Here is a 14,043-nt window from a genome sequence, read left to right on the forward strand (position 1 = left end):
GCACGACTTTGGCTCTGCGTGACATGGGTCAGCGCCATTGTACACCAGAGGAAGCCTGTCTGAATGGCTGCTCCAAAACCTCTTCGTTTCTCTCCTCTCTCTATGCATCTCCTGCCCCTTAATGGCAGAGGAGGCCAAGGAAGGAGGTCAAGCCAAGCTTTGTGAGGAACAGAGGAGACAGGGAGGAGAGAGGAGGGCCGTGTCACATGGAGGAGGGAGCAGGCTTGTTTTCTCCTGCTTTGGGGGTAGGATTCAAACCAGTGGCTTCAAGCTACAAGGAAGGAGATTCCGACTCAAGATACCTGGTCATTTCTCACTAGGCACCAGTGACTTCCTTGTCAATCAGTTCTAACTTCATGCATCGACTGGAAGGAAGGAGCCACCAGGCTGATTCACCTCACATTAATCTCCTCCCTTGCCTCCACATTTTGCATTGCTAGAAGGCCAGGGACTTGTTTCTTCTCCTGTTCCTCCTCTTTCTTTTCAAAAAGAGAGCACATGCTCTGGAATTAATCCCTTCACTTGCCTCCACATTTCCACAATCTCCCCTCTAGGAGGGCTAGAGGCTTATATCTCCTCCTCCTCCTCCTCCTTTTTACAAAGATAGCTCAGAGTCTGGGCTGTGGTGCAGTCCTACCCTGGTTCCCTCCAAGACTCATCCATGCTTGCTCAGGGAACCTGATATTGTACAACTTTTGTAACAGAACAATTTATTTATTTTGTAGGATTTGCTAGAGCTTCTCATTCAGACGGACAGAACTTTGCAGAAGACCAAAGGATTCCTTCTGATCTCTTAGAGGCTTCCTGAGACCACAGATGGATAAGCGAGACTCAGCTGGCCCTGGAGCAGGAAGAGGCCATGCCATCCAAACTGGGAGCAGTGGGGGATTCTGGGAAAACCCAGTGAAGAAGATCCTGGGTGAGGAGGACCCCCTCTGCTCAGAGGTAAAGAGCCAGCAGTTGAGGCAGTTCTGCTGCCAGGAGGCCAAAGGACCCCGAGAGGTTTGTAGCCGACTCTACCACTTTTGCCACCAGTGGCTGAAGCCAGAAAGGCACACGAAAGCTGAGATGCTGGACCTGGTGATCTTGGAGCAGTTCCTGGCTGTCCTTCCCCCGGAGATGGAGAGCTGGGTGAGGGAATGCGGAGCGGAGACCAGTTCCCAGGCGGTGGCCCTGGCCGAAGGTTTCCTCCTGAGTAAGGCAGAGGAGAGGAAGCAGGTCAGAGAGACTTTCCTCTGGATACTCCCAAGGGGCTCCAAGCAGGGTGGAGAACATCCCATAATGGTCTGCTGATGGCCCATCCTTTTTCTGGGAAAGCATCCATGGAATGAGATCTAACACCCTGGATGTTTTTGTCTTTCTCATTCTCTTTCTAATATTTCTCACCATTCTATGTTTTGAATCCTTATTTCTTTTTCATTGAAAGGATCTCTTTGCAGAAATGGACCTGGATTCCTGTGAGGCAGAGAGGCCTCCGTTGGACACCAGAGAGAGGCCACTGGGTAAGGAGGAAGGTGGGTTTTTCTCCGTTTGGTCTCATTCTGTTGCTTTTCCTAATCATCTGAGGGTTCTTTTCATCTTGTTTTGGGGGGCAGTTAGGACCAAGGGTCCAGAGGAGGGAAGATGTATTTCTGCACAACTAACTTATGAAATAGGCACAGACCTCCAAATGCACTCAGCAGGTAAGTCTTACTCAAAAGCCCATCTGTAGTTAGAGATGCCCTGCTTCACCTTTGAGAGAAATTGGCACTCCTGGCATCCTGTTTACCTTTTCTCTCTTGCAGGTGACAGAATGATGCCAGCAAGACCTCCTTATTCACCTTTTCATGGGGGCAGAAGGGAAGCAGCGGCTGTGGAACCAGATCAGGTCAGGGGAAGCTGCCTTGTGGGGACAGAGGCCGAGGGATGGAGCAATTTCATGGACTGGTTGGGCACAGAGGAATGGTGGGAGGAAGCAGCCGGGGAACCAGGAAGGGAAGATGGCTGAGAGCCCAAGGAGTGGAGGTGGAGGAAGGATGAGCTGTCAGAGGAAGAAGAGTGAGAAGCTTGGAAAAGGAGGTGTCAAAACCTGAAGGGGTGACAGGGCTGAGTGAGCTGGGAGACTCTGTGGCAGAATGCAGTCCAGAATCCGAGGCAGAAGAGGAAGGAGGCGAGTGCGAGGAGGGAGGTCGAGAGACAGAGGTGAGTCAGGAGAAGGAGGAGCCACCGATGGCTCCCTCTCCTCAGCCAGAAGCCACCCTCCCTGCTTGTCTCCCAGAGCCAGGAGACGTCTGACTACAGAGGAGCAAAGGCAGGCTGCACACTGGCGCACTGTTGGATCACTTGCAAGAGACCCCAGAGAGGAGAGGACTTGGAAAGCTGTGGGGGGGACCTCCGGCCGGGACGAGGAGCCGAAAGGAGAAGGGATTCAGCCCTCCGGGGAGAGTCCGGTTCCTGGCGAGAAATAGGGGAGTTTGCAGGGCACCGCAACCCCCTCAAAACCCCAAAAGGATTATTTTGGGGACTGGGTACCCAGCAGTGTCGAAGAGGTCTCTCCGCCACTGGGAAATCTCGGAAAGATTTCTACAGATCAGATCCATACTTTCTACACTAAGAAATGCAAACTGACACTCCCCCTCCCCATTTATTAGATTCAGGAAGCATTGATATGCAAAACACCTATAGAAAAACATTACATGTACACCTTCCTTCTACAAGAATAAATTCCAGCCTTTGGTTGGTAGACCTGTAGTTTACCAGCAGACGACACAGTCTTTGTCGGAGATTCATTCCCTGTGTTTACAGTCATGAGATTGTTGTCTATCACATGACGCTGTAGGTTTTCATTCCACAGATTGGGAAGTGGCGGAGAAAGGATGTTTGTGTTACTGTGTTCCGTGAAATGGGACTATTATCCTTTGTTCTTTCTCTTTCCTGTCTGATGAGAAAGAGGAAGGAGCCGAGTCAGAATGTTCTGAGTGTATTATATGTAAATGTAGATTAGCCAAAATGCTGGGTTGCTGAGGTCTGTTACGCGAACAGCGGATACTCTGCGGATCCCTGAGTGTGCTGATGTCTGTGGGCATTAGTCGCTGTGATGTTTGGGCTGGAGAAAGCTTTTGAAACTCCTGAACGATTGACCAGGAGGGAGAGAGCATGCCAGGCGGGCATGTATCTTTACTATGGTACTACTCGTGTGTAGGACGCTCCTAACAGTCTTACCAGATGCTTCTGTGCCTAGCAGAACAACATCCTGACTCCTCAAAAAAAAACCCTCAACTTTCTCAAACTAAATGTAGACCCTCACATGATAAAATAAGACGCTACCTATGAATCCGACATAGTTAAGGAAAAAACACAACTCACTCATCAAAACAGCTATCTTATAAACCTTATCTTATCTTTCTAACAGTATATAAACTCCACTCAAATATATAAACCAAGGCCTGAAAACCTCACTTTATAGCAAACCACTCAAACAGAATACGCAACGGAGCACCTCTTTACCAGAGCACTTCAGCAAACATAGCACTATATAATCTCACTTTTCAAATCCCTCCACACTAAAGAAACTTGCACCTAGACAACTAGTCCATTAATTGATTGACAATGCAATCTCACAAGACCCTCAGGAAATTAGCTGCTGTTCTCATGAGACCTGAAACACAGCCAAGTCTTTGAATATTGTGTTCTTGCTAAGAAAGAGTTAACTCCAGCTATGAACTGTGGGATCTCCTGCCCATATAACTCTGTGACACCAGCCTTCTGAATGTTGATAGTAGGATTCATTTGTAGCTGCAGTTTTCATAGAATCCTAGAGTTGAAAGGGACCCCAAGGGTCTTCAAGTCCAACCCCCTGCATTGCAGGAATCTCAGCTAGGTCATCCAAGACAGATGGCTATCCAAACTAGGCTTATTTTATTTCTAGATTCATAATTCAACGCTAAAATTGGCTTCTAAGCAGTGGACAAACGATAACAAATAGTGACCAGGATTCACCTAGCCAGCCCCATCCATTGCAAAATGGGGCCTGCCCCCCATTCCCCCCCCCCACTCCATACCCCCATCAACCCCTTGAATTTGATTCTATGGCATTGGGAGGGAACTCCCCAGAACAGCTCATGAGGAGAGGAGAAAGTGGATCCTTCCATCTGGCTAACTGGAATGCTTGTGTAGGCAGAATGACTTGAAAACCACAAGGTGGAGTACCACCTATTTGCACAAAGATGGATGTCCATAAATAAAACGCAGAATAAAAGAATTTAATTACAGCATTAAAATAAGGATCCATAATTAATATGTGCAGAAAGCAATCCTATTGAAACAACGCAGCAATTAAGAGGAAGGAAAGAACAGAGCATTGTGTAGCAGATCATATTGATGCTGTATCAGAGGCGGACATTTCCCTTTTTCTTTTAGGGTCCAGTGTGCTTTGAAGATGTCACTGTTCATTTCACAGACGAGGAGTGGGCGTTGCTGGATCCTGACCAGAGAGCTCTACATAAGGACATCATGGCGGAGAATCATGGGATCGTGGCCTCTCTTGGTAAGGCTCCCTGTCCTTAAATGTCAGCTTCAGAGTCATTAGGAAAGCTAAGTAGCTTCTGTCAGGTTTTAAATGTCAGCTTCAGAGTCATTAGGAAAGATAAGTAGCTTCTGTCAGGTTTTCTGTTTTTGTTTTTGCTGCTGCCAGTCTTGGGTTGACCAAAGAGACGACTGACCTTGGAGATGGAGAGGATGCCATGACTGGGCCAAACAAAATCCATCCCAGAGAACAGCCAGGCTCATTGAATTTCAGGTAGTGGTAGTAGTAGAAATAGTAATAATAGTAATAATAATAATAATAATAATTTTTATTTATACCCTGCCCATCTGACTGGGTTGCCCCAGCCACTATGGGCGGCTTCCAACACACACATAAATATAAACTTATGACTTCTGGTGAAGCGCCATTCCGAACGGCAGGGAGCCTTCCCAGCTCCAGGAAGCTCTGACGTTGCCAGGGGAAGGAGAGCCGTAACTGTGATACGGTCTCCGGTAAAAACCTCAGGAAGATTGTCCTGAGGACGTGGGGTTTGGCGGGTGCCCCTTCACGCCTCCTTTACTCCCCGGTAAGCCCTAATAAGGGCTGCCGAGAGCGAGTGAAGTGGAAGGTGTGGGCGCTGTGGATCTACTGCTTTCCTGGCATCGTGAAGCAGCAACAGCCGGCGGGAGAGAGCGCTTTGCTTTTCCTTGCAAATTTTGTATTTGGCACGATTTGGACTCTGTGAGTAACAGTTTTGAGTAATTTTAAGAAGATTCGCTTGATTTGGCATGGAGGGAGGTTGAAAAAGGAAGTCCGCCTCCCCCGATCGCGGCAGGATTAAAGTAACGGGAGGATTACTGCAGCCGCAAAGACTCTGTAAATAAACTTAATCTCTTAGTTTTTGAAAGAGCAAACCCCCTAAGGGTTGATACCTAGAGGGGGTGAAAAATTAGACTTTTTAAGCAAAAAAGAGCTATAATTGAAAGAGGAAGTCCCGCGCACCCTCTGGATATGGAGACCGGGTCAGTCTGCGGGCAACCATTGTGACGTAACAAAGAGACGGAGACGGAGGGATACATTGTTTCCGACTGGATTTCTTTTGCTGTTTTGAAGCCTGGGGAAGCCCTGGACTGAATCGTGAGGGTTTTTAAAGGCAACATAAGTAACTGACTTACATTCTTGGTGGATTACAAAACTTTCTAGCTTTGTTTGATTGTTGCAAAGCAATTTAAGCAGCAGGACTGACTTTCCTGGTGGATTACAAAACTGTGGGACTTGGAGAGACTGTTTTGGTGCCCCTAGTGGTAACTGATCTAAGACTTAAGACACTTTCCTTACCTCCTTAAACAGAGGAGGTGAGGTTATTGGAAGTCACATTGCGGTTTGGGGAGTCTGGCAGCTGTTTGACCTTGAGCACAAGTGGAAAGAACAGTTTTGGGAAGAAAGTGATATGGAAGACGACAAGACTACACCAGCTCATTCAGCATCCACAAGGTCAAAAGGGGGAGAAAAAACAGAAAGGAAAGGCTCGCTTAAATCCTTTGAGTAACAAGTGCTTGCCTCATTAGCAGTTTTAACAGCAAGTGTTAATTCACATACAGAGACCTTAAAGGACAATTCAGAAACTTTAAAGGCAAATACTCAAAGTATTGATAGACTGGGAAAGGTATTTGGATTGATGAAAAAAGAATTTCATGAAACTAAAGAGCAATTATTAGAGGTCGAATCTAAAGTCAACATATTAGAGACTGTGAAATTGAAAGAATTACAAAAACAACAAGCAAATGCTCATATTGCTATGCTAGAGTTGAAGGAGAGGGAGACTAATTTGAGAATAAGAGGACTGCCAGAATTGGAAGAAGGAGACTTGAAGACATTTTTAATTCATCAATTTGTGGATTTTTGGGACCTCGAGAAAGAGAAGGTGGAAAGGACTGTGGTGAAAGCTTATAGGTTTGGAAGTAAAAGTAGGAAAGGAGGAAAATCGGTGAATGTATGATTGTTTTCAGGAACAGAGAACAAAGAGAAAATATTTTAACCCTTGTTGTTGTTGTTGTTGTTGTTGTTCAGTCGTTCAGTCGTGTCCGACTCTTCGTGACCCCATGGACCAGAGCACGCCAGGCACCCCTATCCTCCACTGCCTCCCGCAGTTTGGCCAAACTCATGCCAGTCACATTTTTTTAACCCTACACTACGGCAAAAATTTTGAGGTGGGAAAACATTCGATTGTCTTATTTAAGGACATCCCACAATTCTTTCTAGACCTTAGGAAAAGATATATCGACGTGATATCAGTCCTCAAGAAAAAAGGGATCTTCTTTCATTGGGAGTTCCCACAAGGCCTCTCCTTGAAGTACAAAGACAAAAAAATAAGAATCAGGTCGGTGGAAGACAAACAGAAGTTTCTGGATAAATACGCTGAGGATTTTGACGAAAGGAAAAGTCAGGCACAGCTACTGGAGAGACTGGGAATAGGACAACTGCCTGGACCCCTATCTAAGAGCGGACAAGGAGAAGAGGAGCTGGTGGGAGCCACAGCGGCGGTACCAACTGAAGAATAAACATGGCTCTTAAGATTTTTGACATGGAATGTGAGGGGCCTAAATTTGAAGGCCAAGAGGAACCAGGTGAACCATGTTTTAAATAAGCAGAATTTGGACATAATTTGTTTGCAGGAAACTCATGTAATGAGAACTCACAGAAGAGTATTGCAAAATAAAAAATTTGGCCAGGAATTTATTTCGTCAGACAAAGTTAAAAAGAGAGGAGTTGTAATATATGTGAAGGAAAAGTTCAACCCAATAATGTTATTCAAAGATAATGAAGGAGGATATGTGGCAGTAGAAATAACAGTGCAAGGCGAAAAATTTATAATTCGGGGAATTTATGCACCGAATGAAGCAAAGACAGACTTTTACAAGAAAATTCATGATACCTTATTGGACTATATGGATTACAAACTGATATGCATGGGAGATTTGAATGGAGTGGTCTCCACACTGATGGATAGATCGCAAAGGACCAAATTCTCCAATGACGGAAGATTACCTAAGACTTTTTTTGACATGGTGGACAATTTGGATTTGATTGATTCATGGAGACTGAGAAATCCTCTGGAAAGAGAGCCAGCTTTCTTTTCAGAGGCCAAAATGGCATGGAGCAGACTGGATTACATATGGATATCAAAGGATTTGACACCGAGAATTGTAAAAGTGGAAATTGACCCAAAGACTTGTTCAGACCATAATGCTGTACAATTGGAATTGAGACTGACTCCGCAAGGTTCGTTTAGATGGAGAATGAATGATGCACTATTGAGAAATGAAAAAATCATATAGAAGGCCCAAAAAACCCTTAAGGACTATTTTGAGATTAATTTAAATACAACATTGGAAAAGAGGGTGATTTGGGACACAAGTAAAGCAGTGGTGAGGAGATTTTTCATACAACAAAATGCTATTCGAAAGAAGGAACAAAGTGAAAAAAAGGATGAGATTCTGGCAAAATTGAAAGAAAAAGAGAAAAAATTGAGGAGTAAGCCAAAAGATCAGCATATTCAAAAGGAAATACAAGTTTTATAGATACCATTCTCCAATTTATTCAATCAGGAGATAGAGTGGAAAATAAAAACAATGAGAGTAATAGTACCACTATATTCTGCTCTGGTCAGACCTCACCTGGAATACTGTGTCCAGTTCTGGGCACCACAGTTCAAGAAAGATACTGACAAGCTGGAACGTGTCCAGAAGAGGGCAACCAAAATGGTCAAAGGCCTGGAAATGATGCCTTATGAGGAACGGCTTAGGAAGCTGGGTATGTTTAGCCTGGAGAAGAGAAGGTTAAGGGGTGATATGATAGCCATGTTCAAATATATAAAATGATGTCATATAGAGGAGGGAGAAAGGTTGTTTTCTGCTGCTCCAGAGAAGCGGACACGGAGCAATGGATTCAAACTACAAGAAAGAAGATTCCACCTAAACATTAGGAAGAACTTCCTGACAGTGAGAGCTGTTCGACAGTGGAATTTGCTGCCAAGGAGTGTGGTGGAGTCTCCTTCTTTGGAGGTCTTTAAGCGGAGGCTTGACAGCCACCTGTCAGGAATGCTTTGATGGTGTTTCTTGCTTGGCAGGGGGTTGGACTGGATGGCCCTTGTGGTCTCTTCCAACTCTATCATTCTATGATTCTATTCTATGATTCTATGAGACAAAAGACATTTGAATCTATTTGCAAACAAATGTGGAAAGTTACTGGCTTGGCAGTTAAAAAGAGACAGAAACAAAATACTATTACCAATTTAATAGAGGAAGGAAAAAATATCGAGAACCCAAAGGAGATCAGAAAATGTTTTCAAAAATTTTACAATTGTACAAAGAAGATAAGCAAGATAATGATAAAATTCAACAGTTGGGGGGGGGGAAATGGACTGCATAAAATACCAGAAGAAAGTAAAACAAAGCTCAACCACCTAATTTCAAGACAGGAGATAGAAGAAGCCATCAATCATATGCAGTTGGGCAAGGCTCCAGGACCAGATGGACTTACAGCGAAATACTATAAAACTCTAAAAGATTGGATGATCCAACCAATGATGGAAGTATGCAACAAAATATTAGAGGGAAACAGGGCACCGGAGTCATGGAAAGATGCTTATATTACTCTTATACCAAAGCCAGATACAGATAAAACTCAAATGAAAAATTACCATCCAATTTCTTTATTGAATGTGGATTATAAAATATTTGCAAATATAATGGCCGACAGGTTGAAAGGAGTGCTGAAGGGATATATCCACAATGATCAAGCAGGTTTTTTACCTGGAAGACATATGAATGGAAACATAAGAAACTTAGTGGATATATTAGAAAGGTTGGACAAAAGAATCAATACAAGAGCTATTTTGATGTTCATCAACGCGGAGAAGGCCTTTGATAATGTATCTTGGAAATTTATGAAACAAAATTTCAAAAAAATGGAAGTTGGAGGAAATTATATGAATGGATTGAATGCAATATATTCTGAGCAAAGAGCCAAAATTATAGTGAATAATGTGGTATCAGAGGAGATTAGAATTGAGAAAGGAACAAGACAAGGATGCCCGTTATCTCCACTTTTATGTATTACGGTCCTGGAGGTCTTGCTGAATTTGATAAGGAAGAATGATGAGATCAAAGGAATATAGGTGGGAGAGAGAGTACAAATTGAGAGCTTTTGCAGACGACTTGATTTTAACCCTACAAGACCCTGAAAATAGTGCTGTAAAAGCACTAGAAGTAATACAAGAGTATGGGCAAGTAGCAGGTTTCAAATTGAACAAAGCAAAAACCAAAGTATTGACAAAAAAAAAATAACAATGGAGGAAAGTACTAGACTACAAACACTTACTGGGCTTAGCTTTGCGAAGAAGGTAAAATATCTGGGCGTAAACATGACAGCTAAAAATTTAAATCTTTATAAAGACAATTATGATAAAGTGTAGAACGAGATTAAAAGAGATTTAGAAGTATGGACTAGATTGAAATTATCAATTATAGGCCGAATTTCGGTGATAAAAATGAATGTGTTGCCAAAAATGTTAATTTTTTTCCAATCATTGCCAATCATTGATAAGATGGATTGTTTTAAAAGGTGGCAGAAAGATCTATCGAAATTAATCTGGCAGGGGAAGAAACCTAGAATTAAATATAAGATATTGACTGACTCTAAAGATAGAGGTGGATTCTCCCTGCCAGACTTAAGAATTTATTATGAAGCAGCTGCCTTTTGTTGGTTGAAAGAATGGTTTATGTTAGATAATGCTAATGTATTAGATTTGGAAGGACATGACAATGTTTTTGGTTGGCATGCATATTTGTGGTATGATAAGATTAAGGCACATAGTGGTTTTAAAACGCATATTATTAGGAAATCTCTGTTCAAGGTATGGATGAAATATAAGGATTTATTAGAAAGAAAAACGCCCAGATGGTTGTCACTGTTAGAAGCTAAAGCCCATAAAAGAGCGAATATGGATAGACAATGGCCGAAATACAAAGATATTTTGATACAAGAAGGTGAGAAATATAAGCTAAAATCATATGAACAATTGAAAGACTATGTTACAGATTGGTTGCAGTATCATCAGATAAATGAGACATTCAACTCAGATAGGAAAATTGGTTTTCAGATAGAAAAATCTAAGTTGGAGACTGAATTGATGGAGCCAAAGACTAAAAATATTTCCAGAATGTATAATTTACTGCTAGAGTGGCATACAAAAGACGAGATGGTGAAATCAACAATGATAGAATGGGCAAAGGATGTGGGACATGACATCATGTTGGAAGATTGGGAAAAACTATGGAATACAAATATAAAATTTTCAGCATGCAGTTTATTAAGAGAGAACCTTATGAAGATGATGTACAGATGGTATTTAACACCTGTTAAATTGGCAAAAATGTATCATGGACAAAGTAACAAATGCTGGAAATGTAAACAAACTGAAGGTACCTTCTTCCATATGTGGTGGACTTGGCCTAAGGGACTTCTGGGAAAAGATATATAATGAAATTAAAAAAGTGTTGAAAAACACATTTAAGAGAAAACAAGAAGCCTTCTTGCTGGGCATCCTTGGCCAAGATATCCCTAAATGTGATAGAACTTTGTTTTTGTGTGCCACAACAGCGGCAAGAATTTTGATAGCTAAGAACTGAAGAGTTTGGATTTGATATCCTGCTTTTCACTACCCGAAGGAGTCTCAAAGCGGCTAACATTCTCCTTTCCCTTCCTCCCCCACAACAAACACTCTGTGAGGTGAGTGGGGCTGAGAGACTTCAAAGGAGTGTGACTAGCCCAAGGTCACCCAGCAGCTGCATGTGGAGGAGTGGAGACGCGAACCCGGTTCCCCAGATAACGAGTCTACCGCTCTTAACCACTACACCACACTGGCTCGCTGGAAGACAGAAGAATTACCTTTGATAGAAGAATGGCAACTGAAAATGATGGACTATATGGAACTCGCAGAAATGACCGGGAAACTCCGTGACCAGAGGGACGACACAGTGGGAAAAGATTGGAAGAATTTTAAATTATACTGAAAAAATCATTGTATGATTGAAAGTTAGATATAACTGGAGAAATAAGTTAGGTTGTAGAACATAAGATAGGTGAATAAGTTATAGGATGATAAGAATTAAGATAAGAGAATAAGATCAGTTAATTAGACAATGTTAATAAGTTAATAGGTATAGGAGAATTAATGATGTTTAGTAAAGTGTTTTAAGGGTAGAAAGTTACGAAAAGATAATATGACAAGGGACGCAGGAGGCAGGAGGAAATCCCACTATGATGTGAGGAAAGAGTAATAGATATAAGAAATATATATGTGTGTGTGTGTGTAGTTTTTATGTAGTTTTGTTGTATTGATGTGTATTTTGTTTTCTTTTTTGTTAATTTTTTAAAAATAAATATTATTTTTAAAAAATAAAATAAAATGCACAACTTATATCAAAGCAACATTCAACAATCCAATAGAATCCAATAATAATACATCGGTTAATTACAAATAACAGAGGTAATGAACACACAGCCAATTGCCTTCCGTTCTACCTCTACAACAAATTTAATGAGCTTTATTCCAAATTTGGGGGCTCCATTTGTTCCTGAGGTTCTAATCCCCTTTTCTCTCCATTGCAGATAGTGAAGTATTGGAAATCATAAACAAGGGGGACCACAACAAAATCTGCAGAGTGGAGAAGCCATGTAAAAATTTGGAGTGTGGAGAGACCTGCAGTCAGAGCTCACATCCCACTTCCCAACAAAGAATTCTCACTGGAAAGAAACCCTATCAGTGTGTGGAATGTGGAAAGAGCTTCAGTCAAAAGGCCAATCTCACTTCTCACCAAAGAATTCATACAGGGGAGAAGCCCTATCAGTGCGTGGAATGTGGAAAAAGCTTCAGTCGGAGCTCCCATCTCATTTCCCATCAAAGAATTCATACAGGGGAGAAGCCCTATCAGTGTGTGGAATGTGGAAAGAGCTTCTTTGATAGCTCCTCTCTCACTACCCATCAAAAAATTCATACAGGGGAGAAACCCTATCAGTGCAGGGAATGTGGAAAGAGGTTCATTCAAAACCACAGTCTCATTTCCCATCAAAGAATTCATACAGGGGAGAAACCCTATCAGTGTGTAGAGTGTGGAAAGAGCTTCAGTCACCGCAACAATCTCACTTCCCATCAAAGAATTCATACAGGGGAGAAACCCTATCAGTGCTTCGAATGTGGAAAAAGCTTCAGTTACAGCAACAATCTCACTTCCCATCAAAGAATTCATACAGGGGAGAAACCCTATCAGTGCTTCGAATGTGGAAAAAGCTTCAGTCACAGCAACAATCTCACTTCCCATCAAAGAATTCATACTGGGGAGAAACCCTATCAGTGTATGGAATGTGGAAAGAGCTTCATTAACAGTACCCATCTCAATACCCATCAAAGAATTCATGCAGAGGAGAAGCCCTATCAGTGTGTGAAATGTGGAAAGAGCTTTAGTCAAAGAACCAGTTTCATTTCCCATCAAATAATTCATACAGGAGAGATATGCTATCAGTGCGTGGAATGTGGAAAGAGCTTCACTGATAGCGCCTCTCTCACTTCCCATCAAAGAATTCATACAGGGCTGAAACGCTATCAGTGTGTGGACTGTGGAAAGAGCTTCACTGACAGTTCCAGTCTCAATACCCATCAAAGAATTCATACAGGGGAGAAACCCTATCGGTGTGTAGAATGTGGAATGGGCTTCAGTCAGAGCTCCAATCTCAATACCCATCAAAGAATTCATACAGGGGTGAAGCCCTATCAGTGTGTGGAATGTGGAAAGGGCTTCAGTCGGAGCACCCATCTCACTAACCATCAAAGAATTCATACAGGGGAGAAACCCTATCAGTGTGTAGAATGTGGAAGGAGCTTCAGTCACAGCTCCAGTCTCACTTCCCATCAAAGAATTCATACAGGGGAGAAACCCTATCAGTGTGTGGAATGTGGAAGGAGCTTCAGTCACAGCTCCAGTCTCACTTCCCATCAAAGAATTCATACAGGGGAGAAACCATATAATTGTTTAGAATGTGGAAAGAGCTTCAGTCTGAGCTCCTCTCTCATTTCCCACCAAAGAATTCATACAGGGGAGAATCACGGAATCATAGAATTGTGATGCTGGAAGTGACCCCTGGTGTCATCTAGTCCACCCCCTTGTGATGCAGGAATAGCTAGAAAGCATCCATGACAGATGACCATCCAACTTCACTTGAAAACCTCAAAAGATGGAAGTTCCAGCACTTCCAAGGGAGTCCAATCCACTAACAGCTCTTGCTGTCAAAACGTTCTTCCACATGTTTAGCCAGTGTCTTCTTCTTTTTTAACTTTAAGCCATTGGTTCGTGTCCTACCCTCTGGAGCAGGAAAAAATGAGCTTAAATCGATACATCAAAGTACAAACTTTCCTTCCACGGAATTTAAATAATTAACGAAAAATCAGAAAGCATTCCTTGACTACCTATCCTATCTTT

At 42.4% G+C, this 14,043-nt stretch overlaps 2 protein-coding genes and 1 long non-coding RNA gene across 3 annotated transcripts in view; 2 read left to right on the forward strand and 1 right to left on the reverse strand.

The window, feature by feature from the left end:
- Positions 1 to 14,043, reverse strand: part of LOC117044871 — a 628,087-nt gene that overhangs the window by 370,937 nt on the left and 243,107 nt on the right. The gene's annotated exons all lie outside the window — the stretch shown is intronic.
- The window catches only part of LOC117044870, an 878,236-nt gene that overhangs the window by 265,127 nt on the left and 599,066 nt on the right, over positions 1 to 14,043 (forward strand). Inside the window, 1 exon segment of the mRNA XM_033145647.1 lies at positions 12,334 to 13,663. Within this exon segment, the coding sequence (XP_033001538.1) occupies positions 12,334 to 13,663 (1,330 nt within the window).
- LOC117044939 lies at positions 1,473 to 4,520 on the forward strand. Its single transcript, XR_004426382.1, has 3 exons — positions 1,473 to 1,502; positions 1,785 to 1,867; positions 4,399 to 4,520. It is a non-coding gene; the product is annotated as an uncharacterized LOC117044939 (long non-coding RNA).

Source organism: Lacerta agilis, chromosome 4, assembly GCF_009819535.1.
Source record: "Lacerta agilis isolate rLacAgi1 chromosome 4, rLacAgi1.pri, whole genome shotgun sequence".
In the NCBI taxonomy this organism is placed as follows: Eukaryota; Metazoa; Chordata; class Lepidosauria; order Squamata; family Lacertidae; genus Lacerta; species Lacerta agilis.